The 20,233-nt window shown below is 42.6% G+C and overlaps 1 protein-coding gene across 4 annotated transcripts in view; it reads left to right on the forward strand.

Annotated features, from left to right (window-relative positions):
* MYPT-75D (Myosin phosphatase targeting subunit 75D) overlaps positions 1-20,151 on the forward strand; it is a 426,156-nt gene extending 406,005 nt beyond the window's left edge. For all 4 annotated transcript variants that reach the window (XM_075704069.1, XM_075704067.1, XM_075704076.1 and 1 more), the window contains 8 exons: positions 322-425; positions 3,970-4,094; positions 4,196-4,321; positions 5,122-5,197; positions 6,414-6,531; positions 6,972-7,083; positions 13,008-13,313; positions 14,569-20,151. In XM_075704069.1, coding sequence (XP_075560184.1) covers positions 322-425; positions 3,970-4,094; positions 4,196-4,321; positions 5,122-5,197; positions 6,414-6,531; positions 6,972-7,083; positions 13,008-13,313; positions 14,569-14,907 — 1,306 coding nt within the window. In that variant the 3' untranslated portion in view covers positions 14,908-20,151. The remainder of the gene's footprint in view (positions 1-321; positions 426-3,969; positions 4,095-4,195; positions 4,322-5,121; positions 5,198-6,413; positions 6,532-6,971; positions 7,084-13,007; positions 13,314-14,568) is intronic.
* The last annotated feature ends 82 nt before the right edge of the window (positions 20,152-20,233 follow it).

The following is a 20,233-nucleotide window of genomic DNA, read 5'->3' on the forward strand; positions in this document are numbered from 1 at the left end:
ATAGTCCCTTATTTGCCGCTGTGGAATTGCTCTTTCGGACGATTGCCACATAGACTTTGTTGAAAGTGATGCAATGCCAGAGTAATTAATACTCCATATATTAAAAGTTGTATTGATGGCATACACATATGTTGGTGATACGAACACATTAAGGACGGTAATGCAGATACGTGCATCTGCATCTGCCCATTGTGGTAGAAAATTGAGAAAACTGATGTCGAAGTAAGTAAAATCATCGGGGGTGTTCGGTCTGTCTGCTATATTGTTTGTGCGTCACATAAAAAAAGGTCTAATCATGGGGTTTGCATTATTCTCTTGCAGAGGTGCTGACCTCTTAGCTGTCAATGCCGACGGCAACATGCCATATGATATATGTGAAGATGAGCCGACGCTAGACTACATTGAATCTGAGATGGCGAAAAGGGGTAAGTTTGATCTGTACTTTTATCCTTTGTTGTCAGCAGAACAAATGTTGACTAGTTTAGCTGTGCTTTAGTTTCATTGGTCTTGGTGAATAATTACAAAAGTGTTACATTACCTCTGAACTGGGTACTCTTCTGAGAAATCACATATTTAGGTCATAAATATCTGGGACATCTGAAAAATAATGAACCTCTTAAAGCTTCTGCCATGCACAACATAGGGCAGTGATCAAAAATTTATCCTGAACTTGTACAGGAGCCGTGTCTGCTCTTGCCATGATCATGGTGCTATAACTTATTGCTCCGCAACACCAGGCGCATTAAAAATCCTAGACCTAGTTCATCATTTAGGTATGCGCCTCTCGACTGGTGCCTTTAGGGCAAGTCCTGTAGAAAGTCTCTACTTAAAATCAAACCAGTCCTCACTCCATCCACAGAGGTCATATTCCAGCTTCATATATTATCTATAAGTAAATTCAAATCCTGAACATCCTTGTTTCACAACTGTAAACTATATGTCCTGTGCCATACTTCTCAACAATCGGCCCACAGCAAGGGAGCCCTTCTGACTGCATGTGATGAATCTCGGTGAAGAAAAGTGTGTCCCACTTGTAGAGCACCATCTAATGCTTCCAGTGAAGCTTTCATTGCCGTGGCAGTGGCAGCTTGTGGAACGCGACATGTCGTTTCTTGAAGTCAATAAGCGTGTTCCTGAGATGCACATTCGAATGCATTTCCTTGAACTTCGGTCGAAGTATTGCTGCCCGGAGTTTTACACCGATGCATAGAAGTCGCATGCCGGTGTGTCTTATGCAGCAGTCGGTTCGTCCTTTTCGGGTTTCGGCATTCTGCATGCACAAACAAGTACCTTTATGGCTGAAGCATATGCACTATTATTGGCTGTGAAACGCCTCAAACAATAAAAACTACAAAAGGCAATTGTATTTACAGACTCTATAAGAATTGTCAAGGCTTTAGTGTCACTACAAACACATTAAGATACTGCAATTATTGACCTTTATACATTCTTGTGCACTGTTTATGCGTGTAATCAACATGTCATAATGTGCTGAGTGCCTGGGCACAGAGGCGTTGAGGCAAATGTGCTAGCCGATGAAATCGCCACATCCACAGCATCAAAAGATGCCAACTCTTCCATAGCTCTCCCTGCCATAGATTTGAAACATTTCATTCAGAAAAAATTAAGACTATTGGCAATGCTTGCGCAGCACCCGAACCTCAAATAAACATTATCTAATTAAGCCACAGTTAAGCACTTCCCCATCAATAATAAAGTCACGACAAATGGGTGTACTGTTCTGTCGACTTGGAATAGGGCACACATACGATACCCACAACTTCTTGCTGACTGGTGATGAGCCTCCTACATGTGGTATATGTGGTGAAAGGCTGACTGTCATCCACGCACTTGTGGAGTGTCGGGAAGCAGAAATCGAGACGAAAAAGCACTTCCCTTTAGCATATTGGCAGAGTGTCCCATTACACACAGCAGAGTTTCTTGGCACAAATGCACTATTCGACAAAAAATCTGTTTTATATTTTTTTAAATGACATTCTTACACTGTACATTATCAGTCTAAAAGTTACCGGAGGCTGCTGCTGCGTTAGCTACGTCTAGTATAGGACGTGTCTCCAGGCCCTTGCATTCAAGGGCCCTGATGAGGCAACAGTGCTATTGTAATTTATATTAGTATATAGTCTTTTAAGAGTACATGTTGTATGTTCATATTACACCTCGCAAGTCATTGTCATTATTTTACTACATATATATTTTACACAGTTTACAGCGACTGTTTTTAGCCTCCTTTACAGCCATGTCACATCTACCTCTCATAATTCATCGCTCCATTGCCAACTAATTAATGCTGACCTCGCGCTCTTTGGCCATACTTTGCCCTTGTGCCACAAAATATCATTCATCATCGTTATCATCACCATCATCCAATGCTTTGTTTCAAATTACGGAAAGTGCTGAAAAAGGAATGAAGTGCAGAGAAGAATAATTTGTTATTTTAATGAGAAGTGCTGGGAAGGAAGGAAATCTGAGATGAAAAGATGCACACCATAGCATGGTTTTGCATTCTACAAGTTAAACTTATTGCTGGGGATCAAAGATAGCTGTAGTAATGCCTGTGCGATATGGAGCAGTAATAGCTTTGTAAAAGTAAGTATTTGTAAACTAACAGTGCACAAGGTGTCTCCTCGACTTCATTGTCACCTTCTCATGGCGCAGCTTCCAGTTCCTTGTGTTCTGTATGTGAATTCAAAAGCAATGACGATCAGCGAGGGGAACATTGACCACGGCCTTTAGTCTTCTGCTGGACCATCTTCTCTGTCAAAGCAAGCTGGCCAAGCTAGGGACTTTGAACTAGCTCAGAGGTCTCTGCATCATGTGTACAGCTGATCTTAACAACAAAAACGAGTGCTTATGTATAGCACTAAATTACTAGATCATTGTGCAAGTTATGCAAGGGCCAGGCTGAGATTTATGCTATGCTCATGTCAGAGGGAACTCATTGTAAATAAGGAAGATTTGGTCCAACACCTTGTACCTATTTATTTATTTACTTACTTATTTATTTATTCTATATTTTGTTAACATATAATGTTAAGGTCTTGATGAATAAAAGCAATTCACACAAGCATGAATGAAATTGCACTTGATAGTACTAGCTAAAGCATAAAAGCCAAAATAATGCTCAGTCTTGAGTGTGTGTGAAAAGGCCCGAATAATAAAGCATAGCAGCCATTACTGAAAATTGGGTAATACATGTCCAGCACAGTTTTTACTGGTGCTGTCATCTCGGATTACTGCAGTCAAAGTCACTGAAGTGCACATTTTGTGTCATTATTTTCGGACAATTTGCAACACACACTTCAATGCCTGATGGCACCTCTAGTGTAAGTTTTATTCAAGACTTCCCAAAATATCAGGGAAGAACAGTTGCAACATAAACTCGAAGGGTAGTCTCCGTGCTATTCAGGGGATGTGTTTGCTTGTCGAAACACTGTGTAATTTATGTTTGGCAGCATGTAAGAAAAACTGTTGTCCGAATTGATTGATTTCTTATTATGGGGTAAAGAAAAAGTTGCTAGTCCGACATCTCAATCATTTATTTGCATCGGAAGGTCCACACATATTGATAATTTTACCCTGCAGAACATGCCTGAACATGTTGTCTCTTGCCATCAGCCTTTGTTGTTGCATAGTGTCCATAAATAATTTCTTATGACAGCACCGTGAAACACATTGCTTTTTTGTAGCCTTAACACACATTCAGTGGAATTTATACATGGATATTCCAGACTGAATGACTGCCACCACTTACTGTTGTTCAGCTTTGCTTGGCCACTTGAGTCAGCAGTGGTGTAGTTTTATTTTTTCCCAGTTTAACCGTTCCTGGTACTCTATTTGTGCTTGCAGTCTTCATAGCTTCAAATGAAGAGAGGTTATTTGTAGTTCTGCTGCTCGGTTTGCTAATGCTGTCAACATATCCTATCACCTCCCCTCCCTCCCAATCTCCAGGCATCACCCAGGAAATGATTGATGAAACCAGGGCAGCCAATGAAGTAATGATGTTAAGTGACTTGAAGGGCCTAAGTGATGCGGGCGGTGACTTGGAATTCAGGGATGAGCAAGGTGCCACACCTGTAAGTATTCAATGCTCGTATGTTGTGTGTAAATGTGTGCTACATGTAGATAAAGTGGCCTTATCTACTCGTTACCTCATTGTCCTCATTTCCGTTTCCAGTTGCACATTGCAGCAGCCAATGGGTACGTGTCTGTGGTCGAGTTCCTCCTGGATCAGCATGTGTCAACAGATGTATGCGACAATGACCAATGGCAGCCGATTCATGCAGCGGCTTGCTGGGGTCATGTGAGTGATGCTTCTTCTTTGCTTTCATCTTTTTCTTCTATTTTTTTCTACTTTTGCAATGGTGTAACAGAAAAATTTCTGAGATGGCCCACCCAGAATAACAGTAAGTTGAGATGGCCAAATGGAAAGGACCAAGGGAGTGCGTGTCTCCAGCCTGGCCGCGGCTGCGCATGGCTGTCCGCGCGGCTGAGCTGATATACAGCTTGAATGTAATCCGAGGCGGAGGGGGGGGGGGGGTGCAAAGATTGGACGAGCCGAGATGGCTGTGACTTCATGTGGGCTGTCTTCCAGCGTGTTTAGTTCTGGAGGTCGTGTAATCCCGTGTTTCGGAGAGGCATTGAAGCAAAAGGCAGACGAAGCATTCACTCCCCTGTGCGTGTGCTTTTCATGATAACTTCGTCCCACTACGATCAGCCGCTATGGCACAGTGGACGCGAAACCTTCGCAGGCTTCACTTCATACTGCAGATGTGAAGATATGTTGACATGGCATGAAACCATATCTTTGGTCTCAGACTCAAATTCAATGAAATGACCTTTCTTTTTTCTCATCTAAACTTGTTCTTTCCAGTTGCCCAATAATTTAAAAAATTTTAACGCCTCTTGCATGCAAGAAAATTTTGTCAGCAACTGTACTTATTTGCATAAAAGGTAAAATTTCAAGGTAACGAAATGCCGATTTACTGATTTCGTTATGTTGAGTTTTAACTGTATCTAATACATTTTTATACTCGGAAATGTCTGCATAAATGTGATTACAAAATATAGTCAATGTATTATATATTTCCTTCTTGACCGCAGCCGGACGTGTTGGAAATGCTGGTACAGGCTGGTGCTGATCTTAATGCACGCACCAAGAATGGCGAGACACCATATGGTAAAGATTTGCTACCTCTATGATAGTGTATTTTTTGTTCACTCTTCACTAGATTTTTTGTGCTTAAGATGCAACTCCACGTGATTAATAAGGTAGATAATTTGCATAGCTCAGTTTTTTTCTTGTCACTGCGCAAACATGGGAATGTGATCATAAGAATCTCTGTAGTACCAAGAGTTCCTTGTATAAGGTGATTCAAGGTTGTCTGCAATGGAAGAACTAGAGTAACGTGACTGCTTAAAACCTTATTTAGCTTTTTTTTAATTGCATGTATTCAGGCTTCTCTGATTATAAATTACTTATCAAGTGTTTTTAACTAATTTACTTTGTGCTTTACACACACAAACCTCATTTTACCACTTCAGGAAGGAATATATATGCGTCTTAATAGCAACTTCAGCGTGCAAAAAAACATTCGCACACACAAACACCAAGAAGGGGGACCCCCCCTTGGGCATTTGTGTGTGTGAGTGTGTGCATGTATTTGAGTGTGTTTTCTTGTGCTCTGAAGCTGTTATCAAAATGGATTACAAACTATCCCAGCTACAAGTTCTTTTAATATGGTCATTGCCACAAATGATACAGCAAAAAAAAAAGAGGAAAATGCTTTACTTTCCATTGGTTCAAAATCATCGCTCTCGATAGAAGAATCGTTGATAACGGTGCCATCATCCTCTTTGCTTGAAGAGCAATGCTTCACTTTGCTGCTTTCACTATCACTCCCGCCTTTAGAGTCAAACAACGACTTTCTTTTGCATGCGCGACTCATGTTCAAGCTGTCAATGGGAGACGTCATATTTCAATATCTCCTACCAGAAAGGGCCAGAAGAGCACAATAAACGTGGACTTCATGTGCTGACATAGTGCTGCCATCCATGTAGCAGAACAAAATTTGAGTGGCCGTGCTTCGTTGTCCAAAGCCATGTTCACCAGTAAGCATTCACGAGCTAGGCTGGTCCAAAATGCTTAAAGGGTTTTCAAAGAATGCTTTTGTCAAGTCCTTTCTTATGTTGGGAAGGGAAAGCCACAGGCATTTTAAATTAGTCTTATGAACACTGTGTCGAGCTTCTATTATGTTTTGTGAGAAACACCTGCTATTGCTGATGTTAGCTTGTTTGTCTTATTAGGCCCAGTCCTTGGCCTATAAAATTCAGATATGTAATATGTGAATGAAGGCCCCTAGACATATAAGATAGATTGCTGCTGGTTGCTGCAGACATCTGTGAAGATCCTGACCTGAAGGAGAGAATTGTGCAACTACGAAGTGAAATGGAAACAAAAAGGGCCATGCAGCCAAACAAACTGCGGCGTTCACAAAGCCAGAATACTCGCAGGTAAGTGTTCCTTGAAAATGAATCTGAAAGTTCGTTGTATCTTGTGCTGTAGTATGCTTAAGATTTTCTGCTTCTTAGCCATTTTTTCTTTAAAATGTCAGCTCGCTTGAAAAATTTGATTTGATATGTCTTGTTGGCTGCAGTGGCGAACATGAAGAGCTCCTAGAAAGTTTACTGTTTGTTGCTGTAGGGAACTACAAGGAATAAAGGACCTTATTGCAGTTACTGTATCTGCATTGCTGTCACGCATATGTAATGCTATCTGCATTAGAGCCTTGTTTTACCTTTCTGCTGAGGCATTCTCTTGCATGGCTATCAGTAATACGGTTTAGGTGATTTTTGAAGGCTAGGCTTAAAGATGTAGTCGCTATAATGTGTTGATGTTGACTCGGGACGTTATCTTGCCATGCCATCCTATTTACCAATGACTACATCTGCAGCCAATCGGTGCGTCGAACAAGCATCCGTGAGAAAGGCATGATTTCCCGCCGAGAGGCTCGTGAGGAAGCCCGCATCCGCCAAGAGCAGCAGGCACCACTGGGCAAGGATGAGGTGAGTGCATTACTTCAAGTGGCAAGGCAGTGCTGAGATGTGTAGACAGCTTTGCTGGAATATTTGTGCCAACTGCTCACTGTCAAGCTTTTCACCTTCTTCCCATGTACTGAACAGCTGAAGTGAGAAAACTGAGAGAAAAAAAGACCTCATAGACACCAGCGACTATTTGGTTCCCTTAACCTGATTAACTGCAAACTGCAGTAATGAGCACTCCTAGCAAGCTTATGTTACTAGGCAGAATCATTTGTGAGAGAGCAGGGAAGCTTTCACACAGGTCTTACTCTAAAGAGGATCACGCCACTGCACCACACATCACCGTTTGCATTTATTTCTTGCGACATGTACTGCTCATGTGTTCTATCCTCTGCTGCTGCTGCTGAGTACACCCTGCTGTGAATAACGTGCTTACTAAATATTCCAAATTTTTTTCATTTTCAGCGTGCATGTTGGCTCATAGAGATACTTCTGCAAAGTTTCAGCTTCAAATCTTTCTTCCCGTGTATGCACACAGAGCCTTTATGAAAGGGAACGCACAGTTATGTGACCTGCACTCCTTGTCGACTCACCAACAGGCAACAGGCAACTAAGATAGGCTCGACAGCAACTAAGATAGGCTCGACCATCAATCAGCAGCCAGAAGAACTGCAAATGACAAGCCATTGCTACAGTCAAGTAAAAAAAAGTTCACAGCGGCACCTCTAGTTGCTGCTAGCATCTGTAAAGCTTCTTGCAGTCACCCAGTGGTGGCACCATAGCGGCTGCTGCGGATCATAGGCTGCACACTTGTGCATTCTTTCATAAAAGCACCCTGTGTACATTGGAACAATGTTAAAATTTTCACTGTTTTACAAAGCATCTTAGTAGCCCCCGTAACACTTTAATTTCTTCTACATCTCCCAATTCCCTTTGGGACTTGAAATTTTCGCCACGTACTACATCTTAGCATGTCCTCTTGAACATTCTGGTCCTAATCAATTTCAAAGTGTTTTTTTTTTTTTTCATATGGCTATTGGTTTAGTCTCTCTATTGTTTCTGTGGTGCACTTCAATTAGACTTCGATCATTTCTTGTGACCCCTCTACCAATTTTCCCACATCTTTGTAACTGCTCTGGTATATTCTGCAAAGAACTCACTCGATTTCCTCAGTTTCACTCTAGTTCTACTTTTAGTTATCTTGCCGGAATTTTTCAAAACATCCCAATGGCTATTATTTCACTTTGTAATTTCTTGTCACTCCTTGTCATTTTTTGTCACTCCTACAGTTAGCTGAGGTTTTTTTATTTCACCTGCATATTGTTCACAATTCCCCCAACATACCTGCAAAAATTCATCCCAATCTGCATTCTCACCAGCTATCAATGCTGGTTGCTTGATGGCCGCGCTGCTGCTTTTATGTTGCATCGTGTCATGCCTGAGCGTGATGAATGAACAAGTACTGTCTGCCCGTTTCCTAGCTCGTAGCTGCTATTCATAGCAAAACAGCTTACAAATACCAGCTCGGGTCATGATTTATGATTTACCGCATTTTCTGGTCTATAAGTCTCATCCCCCTCAAAACGGCAGTTCTTCAAAAAAAGAAAACTGTATATAAGTCACACCGGTGTATAAGACACGCCTGTTCATTCAGCAAGCAATTTTTTTTTAAATACAGGAATGTTTAACTTCGCGAACGAGGGTCACGCGCAAGTGTATCGGTGCCATTCCTATGCAATTGTGCTATTCTATAGTGGCATTCCTCTAAGTGCCATTCCTATAAAATTGTCCCCGCGCACTGTATGTGCAAGGGGAAGCGTACGACAGTGAGCTGAATCGTGCACAAGGGAGGAAAGCGGGAAGGCAGCTCGGGAGGGAGGGGGGGGGGAAGGGGTGGCTTGTACTCTGGTAGCAACTGCATAGTTTGTGCAGCGGTGCACGCCGTATCTTGAAAGCGATCTCCAGATGTGACGACTTCAGAGTCAGTCGACTCGCGGTCGGCCTGCCGCTGCTTACGTTGCTGCTACGTCCTTCTCGCACGGCACCCGCCATGGTTGCTCAGTGGCTATGGCGTTGGGCTGCTGAGCACGTGGTCACGGGATCGAATCCCGGCCATGGCGGCCGGATTTCGATGGGGGCGAAATGCGAAAACACCCATGTGTTTAGATTTAGGTGTACGTTAAAGAACCCCAGATGGTTGAAATTTCCGGAGTGCCTCATAATCGGAAAGTGGTTTTGGCACAGGAAACCCCATAATTTTTTTTGTTTTCTTGCACGGCGCTTGGAAACTCGATCATGAGAAGGACCTGGTACCTCCATAGTGCGCACACAACCCATAGCAACTGCCAGAGGAGGTCAAGCCAGCGCGCTTCGCGTGGCCATAGCATCCAATCCGATTTTGACGGGAGTTCTTTCCCGAAAAAAAAAAAGAAATGTATATAAGTCGCACTGTTCTATAAAATGCACTGATGAAAAACTCCGAAAAAAAAAAAAGCTTATACGCCGGAATATACAGTACTTATAGAAGTAGTGCAATATTATGGTGGGATGTAGGTATTATTCCGTGTCTTGATTTACTAGGCCAAGTTTCCAGCTTTTTGTCCAGGCTTGTTTTTTGTTTCTTCTGTCTATATCGCTTGTTGTGGGATCCCAGATGTACTATGCCTACACAGAGAAAATGGAACCTTCAACTGGGTAATTCATGCTAAATTTGGTGCATGTTTGTTTCCTTGCTAGTCCCTCCATGTTGTTATAACTATGTGGTGTGACTTGATTCTAGAGGTCAAAGGAAGCAGCGTGACCACTGGTTTGTTGATATTGAAGGTGTGTTGCCGCAAAAATCATTGGTTTTTCTTTTTTAGGTAACTGTTGACTCCATAGCTACCATAAGAAACATCAATCCCTCGAAAGCGCAACATATAAATTACAGCACTCTTTAATGCGACTATTTAAAAATGTGCACAAAGTCCAGCATGGCTTTGAACATGAGGTAGAAGACTAGATAAACCAAGGAAATTTGGAGGTGGTAGCGACGTGATGTTGTAAATCACTCAAGCATGCATCGGTCAGCCTGGTGCAATAGTTGAAGGGCTGTGTTTGTGTTGCCAAAAGCTGCACCACCAAATCGGCATTTTCATTCATCTTCATACTGCAGACTACTCCAGATTCGGCATTGGATAAGTGTGGTCTTCTGTTGTCACTATCCCACAAATTCAGGGGTCCCTTTCACCTCTTATCTCATTGAATGCTGAGTGAGATACTACACCGTGATCGTGCAGCTTTCAGCACAGTCACTGTGTAGGTGCACACATCATTCGTGCATGGTACCATGTGACCACCACCACCACCACCACAACCACCTGTGGTTTCCCTGATGTAAGCAGCCTCCTGCTTGATGTCTGAGCCACACTGCACGCGGCATGTGTTCTGAACTGGGCGCATTAAAGGGCAATGGCATTAATTACACTAAACCCACGTTAACTCGAAGCTGTAAAGACCTGGAAAACTTCCTGAGATAAGCGGGGTTTTGAGTTAAGCAAAACCATGAAAATAGAATCCCGCTGACTGCGCATAGACGACAAGCAGCCTTTCCAAAATACCGCTATACTCGCGGACAACTTTCTGCGACAATGAAAGGAAAGCTACGGGGGCGGAGCTTCTGCACCTGTGATACGCGCGCCAAGTAGTCTGGCAGCGTTTGGCAATGCTTCTAGGAACAGACGCTGAATCGACGCAACTTCCACGTGTGACGGTTTCACCTTTGCTGTCAGATGCAGAATGTAGAAGCCGCAAAATAAGTCAACATTTAGTGGTGTATTTGGTCTTATTTTGCTTTTCTAAATAAGATGTTTATGATTTCTCTTCCATAGCTTAAACTAATGTGGTTGAAAATATGGGACTTACTTCAGAAGCGGTCTTGTTTGTGCATACGTTGGCTCCGTAGCGTTCCTGTTATTGCCAGAGAATGTTGTCCGTGAGTATGGTAATATTTTTTCGGTCACTTCTGCGTGCATCGGCACCAGAGACGTTGCTGTCTAGGGGCACTGGTGGTGGTAGCGAAAACAGTTATTGCCAAACAAGTGTAAGGGGGGGGGATGCAAAACACCCCTTATATGGCATGAGGCAGCCCTTAGAGGGCCATCCTTATAGAGCAAAGCAGAGCCCTTGGAGGCCTATCTGCTTCAGGGCATTGGCGAAGATCTGACGCTGGTCTATAGCAACGGAGCTGGCTAGAAGAGTCTCCGAGTGTGATTCCGCAGTGGTAGGAGCTGGAGGTTGTGTGAAGGTAGGGCATGTGAGGAGGATGTGAAGAAAGTCTCCCGGTTTCCCGCAGAGCTTACAGGAGGACAGGAACTGGTCATCTGGTTGGTGTAGCGGGCATGAATGAGAATAGGGTACTAGTACTGTGCTAAGACAGAATGCTTGGCACAGAGTCACGGCGATTGATCCTAATCCAATATTTGAAGCCATTTATCCTAGCATAACCATTTTCAGACATCCAAAAAGCTGATGCTGCTACTTTCTGCATAGTAATGAATTCTAGACGATTTTACTTCGAAAACCAAAACTACCAGAGGGCGCACGATATTGTCACGCAATTAGCAGACGCCCGCGAGCGACGTGGCATTTACACCTCACTGTCGCACGAGCATGAAGCGAGTGTCTTTATCAAGCGGCAATCTCGCTGAAACGCAGTGAACTCGCATGCTGGCATCTTTCGATCATGCGCTGATCGTGCCTGCTCAAAAGTGCCTATCATCTTGCCCAAGGTATCGCTGTGACCATGTTGATTGTTACTGACAGCGTCCTATATGAGAGGGGAGGAAATGGGGTGCCTCGATGTTCAACTCACCTACAGCGAGCGAGGAGGACAGGAATGCATCCTAGAGAAAAAGGAAAACACGAACTCCCAGTTCACAGCTGCTGTGTGAGGCCACAACAAAGTGGCAGCGAGCAAGTGCACGTGGGCGGTGATAGACAGCGAAGGGGGAATGATAAGCTGGGAGCGCAGCCCAGCGCAGCGTCTGGCACAGTTAGCGATGCCGCCGGGTCAAAAACGACTGCAAGCGACGTTGACCCGTTGCCTTTTTCCTGGTATTTTCAAAATCTAGATATCCGGAGTCCAGCGCGAAAGCTTTTTGAGATGAGAGGCGATGAACACATGGGCTGAAACCACGGCCGAAAAAAAATTTTGGCTTAACCGATGTTTCAAGCTACCAGAGTTTCGAGTCGAGTAACAAGGGTTTACTGTATTTGTTGCAGTCTTGAGGTACTAGAACTTCATGCCATAACTGGGTTGGCGGCTATCCATTAAAGAACTAAAACAAGGCAATAATTTTGTTTGAGTGCCTAGAAACTAAATAGTGGCTGCAGGGAAAAAGCGGACAGGATCAGCGCCGAGTGTGGCTAGAGGGACTTAACTGTAAAACTTGAACAAATCTATAATTTATAACCAAGTTGCTTCGAAATAATTTCTCCCTATAATGAAGTTCATTAGAAGGAATGATGACCCACTAGGTAATGATGCAATAGCATATGCTAAACAGATTAATGCTGTGTTGCTAAGGCTACTAACATGGTACCATTGAATCAAAGCAACATGTACCATAGTCATTACTTAAGTGAAAGGTAAATACTTGTAATTTGACTTATAAACTAACATAGTGATCACTTGGAAAAGTTATGCAAGAACAATATCTTATTTAAAAAATTCATAATGGAGCGCAGTTGACTCGGTTTACTCCATGTAGTGTATATTGCTAGGCCCGCCATACAGTTCATAATTCATTACACGTCACTCTTTTGCTGCTAAAATTACTGATGAAGCAAAGTTCTGTACTTTGGACCTTCTGTAAAAGCAGTCCAGTGCTCCTGTAGCCATGTGACATATCTCCACTTTGGCCTTGAACCAGGTCAAGTGTATTTTTTTCCTTGTCTCTCGGGGACAGGATGAAGAGGCGGTGAGGAGGAAGTCTGAAGGTGATGTCATGAATGGCGACTCTGGCTCATTGACAAGCCCTGGCAGCGATAGCGAGCGGCCAGCCAACACAGTCTCATCTGTGCCACTGTCATTGGCCCCTCCAACCACTGCTGTGGAAGTGGCAGGTGCAGCAAGTTCCCCGAATCGTTGTGGCTTGGAAGGAGTGGCTGACCCAGGGTCATTGGGGTCACTAGCCCCGATGCCCCCGCCGTCATATTCTGAGGTCTCGCCAATGCCGGCAAGGCACCAGGGGGGCGCTGCGGAGGCAGTCAAGGTGTGTATTTACAGGGCTTGTAGGCATGCCGAGTTTGAGCTTGCACTCCTGATGCTATTCTTAAGCATTGGGTACGTGAGCCATTGCCAAAAGGAAGTGATGTTACTACAGCTGTGGTAAATAATATACTATACTAGTACTACTTGGCCTGCTACTCCTTCATAGCCTGCTTTATCAATACATGCAAATTCTTGGAGCAGCCGCAGATTAGCTGGGGTTTGGAATGTCTGCCGGATGAGCAATTGAGTGGTGGCCAAAGTTTTCTTTTTATTCACTCTATGGCAAGGGTGCAGCAGAGGATGAGGAGGTGGCCTGACAATGACATGATAATGACAATGATTTGATGATGGCGACGACTCTGCCATTGTCATCAGTGTAACGGAAATGACTGACGGACCATTTCCATCTTCTCACTGTGGCTGCATTAGAAAAAATGCATGTAGAGCCATAAAATTTTATATACCTTGCATATCTGCAAGTGCTTTTTCTGTGTGAGAAGCTTACTCTGTATTCTAGAACGTTCCTCCACTCAACACTCCACCTCAACTCGAGGGAAGTAGATAGCAGCCCCGCTCCTTGACAGAAGTGGTCACTGCTCTTCGTTAACACTCCACGGAAATTCTTGAGAAGCACAGTCTCATTTTTGGTCAAGGGGTGGCAGTGTGCTCAACTCGGTGGAGTGGAGGAAGAGCATCGAATTGAGTATTCACTTGGGAAATTGGGGTTTACAGATGTCACTGAGCTGCCTTTTCTTTTATCTTGAAGTGGTATTTAATTTGTTCTGTGTCGTCAATTAACTGGTCCTGACCAGAAATGAAGCTAACAAGGGTCGGAGGCTTGAGCTGGTTGGTTATTCATAATTAAAACTATGTGCAGTACAAAGGACAAGGACTAAGAGAGACAACACACACAGCACAGTGTGTGCCATCTTAGTCCTCGTCCTTCGCACTGTACATGGTACATCAGAGCCTCTGATGTCGGCTACCATGAGAATTCAAAGGTGCCATAGCTACCCTTCTTTTGCTTCATTTTTCCATCGCCTTCGTTTATCTAAGCTCCCTCGTTGGAAAATGACATTTGCTGTTCCATGGGAGTAACTTAGTAGTCTAGCTTGCTTATTGTTTGCCTTTAGTATCCATTGAATGTGCAACTTTCGTATATGTTGACTGTCTGTGAAAAACCAAAATATGTGTGTTTAATCCATAGCTGTCCGATGAAGGTAGCTAAAGCATTAGAATGTCATTTTGCAATGCAGGTGGAAATCCACGTGACCGTGAACACTCAACAAGCATCTGTAGGCTTCTCACCTCAGAATGGAACGCTGTCGGACTTGAAGAAACACAGGGCCGACCTTCGAAACAGTCGTGGCTCCCTCACACTGTCTGCCTCACAGCAACAGGAAATAGTCGGCAAAATGGCAGCGTCTGCCACAGCACTTGGACAGAATGGACACCAGCACCATTTCAGTGCCACTGTTCGAAAACCGAGCTACGAAGCTCCTCCATCACCATCGACGTCCCTTCGGCGTTTTCGTAGCGATCCTTCAGAGATAGTGGGTGAACCGCACCGTAAGGACTGTTGTGCCGTCATGTGATGATGCCAAAAGGACAAAGGACAACGAAAAAAAGGAAAAAAAAAGAAAAGGAAAAAAAAAAGATATTTACCTTTGGGTTTTCAAACAATGCACTTGCAAAAGCATTTGCACTCCTCAACATTTTCGACGTTGCGATGACGCGAAACACGGTGCTTGTGCTCGCGACCGCAGTGAGCTTCATGGTGGGTAATGGCTCCGGTTAGATAGAGAAGCTAGTGATAGGTCACCCCAGGTGCACATGTGCCAATATATGATACACGACGTGTTGTCCAGAAAAATGCTTATACTTTTCCTTCTAGAGGTTGTTGTAATTCTAGGCAGCCTAATATGATGAAAGCCACTGTCCAAAATTTTTGGCATTTTGTGATGGGCTTTCATGTAAACCAAACGTAAAGGACATGCAGTGAATAAGTCCAAAGTGCAGGTAAATGTGCCAATGGACAATTTCTTTTTGCTTCAGTTCATTGTGTGCTCCTTGTACCAGCACATTTTTACAACGAGTGGATTTGTACCGGAGATGCTCAAAGGGACATATATGCGATAGATTCAAGCCATAGTGAGTGGTTAAGTTTTTTGCCAGCAGTAGTGTGCGATTGTTTTTGGAAATCATGTCTGCATTAGAGTGAAGCTTTTCTTTACGCTGTACCTTATAGTAAGATTATATAGCAGGCATCTGAACTTTCCACATATCGAAAGTTTAAACAAACTACCAGCACCAAAAGATTATTAGGACATTTTCCATGAAAGAAGTGAACTTTACTACAGCTTAGGCACACAGCCTGTTGCACATACTAGAGCAGAGTGAAAATGAAATTGGGACTGCAAACCCTGGTTTTGTGGATTTCACAGGTTCTGCATCCTCTAGGTACCAACACTACCTTCGACTAGTGAACCATTCCATAAAAGTAATATAATGCTGCTGCAGTCTTGCCTGTGGCCTTTACAGCTGTTTTATTGCAAAGAAATCGGTTAAACACTGTCTTGTTGCCAAGCTTGATGTTAAAAGTTCAAGTGGTTGTTGCAGCTTTACAAGTGACTGGAAAGTGAATTTGTTTTGTACAGCAGCGAAAATGCATTTAATATGGTATGTTTTACAATGAAAGGGCCTTTTCTGTCAAAGTAGGCAGTGGAACTACTTTGGTCCTGTTGCACATACATGAATTCACAGTTCAGACAAGGTGTCACAATGACTTTTCACTTTGTATTACGGCATGTTGTTGACATGGCCACCACCATTTTTTCTTTACATGGGGGTTTATTAATGCATATGCAGCTAATGACATCGCGCCTGAAGAACAGAAGTACTGAGATTATCTCGGGACATTCTCTGTTTGGCTTCCAATCAGAATGCAAGTAGAACCTCGTTGATACATTCCGGTATGTTATGTATTCCCTGCTCTTACGCTCTGAAAATGCTGGTTCCATTTAGTTAGATGCATATTAGCTTCCTGGTTATGTCCAAAAACTGAAACAGTGCACCACTGACATGGCATCAATCAGCGGTGCTTGCATTAACCGTCACTATTGTGACCTTGCACAGCTACTTTGATATACACAGCTGTGCGGAAACTGAAGAAAGAACTGTGTGCTCAAAAAGAGACTGTTATTGTTATTTGACACACATGCCAGATGGAAATCGTAAGCTTCATTTAGTGCGATTCATTGCTACAACCGCTCCGAAAATGTTAAATCTAACTGCCAAGTAGCAAAAGCAAGCTTTACGTAATGGGTTTGCAATAGTTAATTTGCTTTCTACCCAGTTCTGTGTAAGAGTAACTTTTTGCCTCATTTGTACCATTGCCACAAGTGTTCTTGGATGTTACATATTCCTGAAACCATTCAATCCTTTTTTATGTGCTCCTCTAAGAAGTGTAGTAATGAGGTTCTACTATATAGTGTAAATGCAGCATCAGAAAAGAAGAATGGGGCTGTTGCACTTTATCTGGTCCACATGCTTATGCCACATAACAAGTCCTCACTACACTGCACATAATTATTCCTACCAATTTGCATTCTGTATAAACCATTTTACCTTGGTTTACTAGACGTTGCCATTCTAAACAGTAGCCTCTATGCATAATGCACTTAGCAAGAGCAAATTAACAAACTCGTCTAACACTATACAAAGATTTGAGCTAGTTTTGTTATGAAACTTTGCTTGTATTGATAGCTAGAGTGAAAAAAAATTCAAGCTTTTACTTTTTGAATTTTGTACTCAAATTGTGACACCAATGTGATGTCATGTATCTCGTGGCATTTTCATGGGTTTTTACCATTTTTGTGCATTCATATTGGAAGAGTTCCCGACAGCTACAGCTCGCGAGCTTTTGATCGCATTGGAATGCAGTTTAATCCTCCAATGTGGGTAATTGACTATCATCCAGCAGCCGCTGTCATAATTTGACATCATGGGGACAGGAACTTCAAGCTAGTGTTGTTACACACATAAACATATTTTTTTGTGTGTCTGTGCATATTTCCTGGCTTGCTATGCAACCCTCAAATTATAGTAAGTCTGACACACTTACCATTACAGAAGTGTAATTTTTAATAGTTCTCTTTCGTGCCCTTTCAGACTCTTTTGTTTATACTCTTTCGTGCCCTTTCAGACTCTTTTGTTTATAGACAGATTGCCAATACATGTATGGTGCTGCAGTATACAAAGTTTCACATTAACTGCCCAGTGCTCTAGATGACGTACACTGTGTGATTAGAAGAGAATAGCCTGTACAGTGTTGATTGATGAAATTGTGTGTGGCAAACATTATAGTAGATGGCTTCCTCTGTTGCGGGTACTAGCTTGTTCAGGCCGATGCCAGTGTTCATTAATCGTGCAAGTTGGGGATGTAGCATTTGTAGTAATCCTGGTGTATATCAAACTTTAATTTTCTGCTTTGGAACTGGATTTCTAAAGTAGTTAGAACATTTTCTTTTAAATAAGAGTAAATCTTGTGTGCACTGTGAAAGATTATTGGTATTTTGACCTTCGAATTCAGTGAGCAGCTGTGTTTCAGGACAGGTATAAGAGGCACTAAACAGTATGGCTTGTTCAGAGCCTTTGTGCCCTTCTGTCTTGATTCAGATGATGGTGAAGCTGGGGCATTTCTGACATAGGAAAATTATTAAACATGTGACAGCTAAAAACAATAACCTAACACTAGCATCATTGAACGCACAAAGTTTATACTTTGGTGGCAATTTCTTTTTTAATTTTAAAGTAATGAATGGGTCATTTCTGCTTCAAATGGCACTTAAGTGGGCATTTCAGAGCTAAGTGGTTCGCTTTAACGCACATGATATGTAGGGGCTGGTTTGAGCTTCAAAAATACACACATGTACCCTATGCTGCTGCATATTTTCCATGAACGTGTTTAGTAGTAGTGTTTTAACTGGTCCTTTCATCTATTGTGTACAGTCGACACTACTAGCTAGCCAGCCATTATCTTACTCATGTTGACTAAATGTAGAGTTGTACACTGTAGGTCAATTTTAACGCAACTCTGAACATACTTCCATGGAGAACTGTGTGGGTGACAAGTTATTGCTTGTTTGCTTCACTAAGCTTCAACTCTTTGAGAATGTTGGAGCTGTGAAGTGTCTTGTCCTCAGTGGGACCATTGTAAGAGATGCAGAATGTTGTGAACACTGCACTTTGTTGACCTGTCTCTTGACAGCTGTATAGAGTTAGATGGGTTTACTGCTGAAATCTTTTACCACAAAGTGTGGCTCTCCATAATTTAGGATGACTGTTTTCCCGGTATGTGCTGGCCTGAATAACCTTTTTTTTTTTTTTCAATTCTCCTGGCGTATTTTTTTTTTTGCCAGCATTTTTTTTCTGTGTAAAATGTATAAATTAGCCAAACAGCAGATAAGCTGCATGCTCTGTAGTGTTATAGATATAAACCTTGTTTTGTTGTGTTTATGCTGCATTTTGATGTCTAGTGCAGCAGTCGTAAGCATTATATTTTAAAATAAACTTCATCATTCCACCAGACAGACATGCCCAGGATTGTGAAAGGCTGCCAAATAGAAACCAGAATTTTTGTTTTGAGATACATTGTTCTTTGCTTTTGTTGCAAGGGAGAAAATTTCCTCATCTGAGTGATGTTTTTCCCAAAATTTTTCTTCATCTATCTGAGTGATGTTTTTCCCCTTCTGTTCGCAGAAAAGAAGCACTGTAGGAAGGGCACACTATTTGATGAAAATGTTGAACACATATACAATTTTTTTTTGTGGCATATATGTCTGCAATGACATTGTTATGCCTATGCTACCAAAAGATGAGCCTAGTGACAATTAGTCTGAGCATGTTAGCAGCATTCCAGTTTGGGTGTTTGAAGTATCACCAGGTCTAGCCAAAGCTTCTTGAGATGCCATCCTGGTTGGTGCCAACAAGTTTTAACCACCAAGTTCATAAAGGCCAGAAACAAATATTCATCTGCAGGCATAGTGTGGGTCCTTTTTGGCATCTTGCTTGTGGTACTTTTGGGCTGGTTACATAAGGCAGTAGTTGTGCCGCGGTTTGTACTAGTGGGTACTTGTCAAAGACAGTGTCATTTCTGACGACTGCACTGCCCTAAGTAGTGGCCTTTCAAGTGCAGTAAATCACTGCCTTGCTGCAAGCACCCATTGCCAGCTGGCACCAATCGGCTTAATGTCTAGACTGTGTGATGCGACAAGCTTGTTTGATCTGCACACATATTGACGTCCTTTTAGCTAACAGTCTGTGCATGAGCGTATCTTTGTACATTGATACATGCACTGTTTGGGAGTACTCATCGGATTGTGTTGCCAACAAACTGGAAGTCTTCAAGCTGCTGTGACAGTGACACACAATTGTTGCCAACGTAGCAACAGTCGACAGAATCCACTGTAAAACTGCCATGTCGCAATCAGCCGGTCGTAGTTATGGCTACCACCTCAAATGTAACCTGGTGTATCTAATTTTAAGCAGTTGCTGTCAAGCATTGTCAGACGTGTTCCTGATTACGTATTGCACAGCAGTGTGACAGAAGCATGAAAAGTTTTAGGTTGATTGGAGCCTTTTAAAATGGGCTGGCAGCTCACATTGTGTCGGTGACGATTACAGCAACTGTGTTAGTTTTCCGTGAATTCTTGACCAGCTCTCCAGCCGATATGGATTTTTTTCCTTTCGGCGTGTACTCTGCTGTGCAGCAGAGTGTTTCTGTAACTTGTGCACTTTCTTCTCTCTTTAGGCCATGAATAAAACCTGGGAATACTGTTTGTTGTGGTATTATTTTCTCTTTACATCTCTTTTCTGAATTCATAGTTGAGCTTCATGAAAATAATCTATCCAGATCCTATC

The sequence above is a fragment of the Dermacentor variabilis genome, chromosome 1 (genome assembly GCF_050947875.1).
Source record: "Dermacentor variabilis isolate Ectoservices chromosome 1, ASM5094787v1, whole genome shotgun sequence".
Taxonomy (NCBI): domain Eukaryota; kingdom Metazoa; phylum Arthropoda; class Arachnida; order Ixodida; family Ixodidae; genus Dermacentor; species Dermacentor variabilis.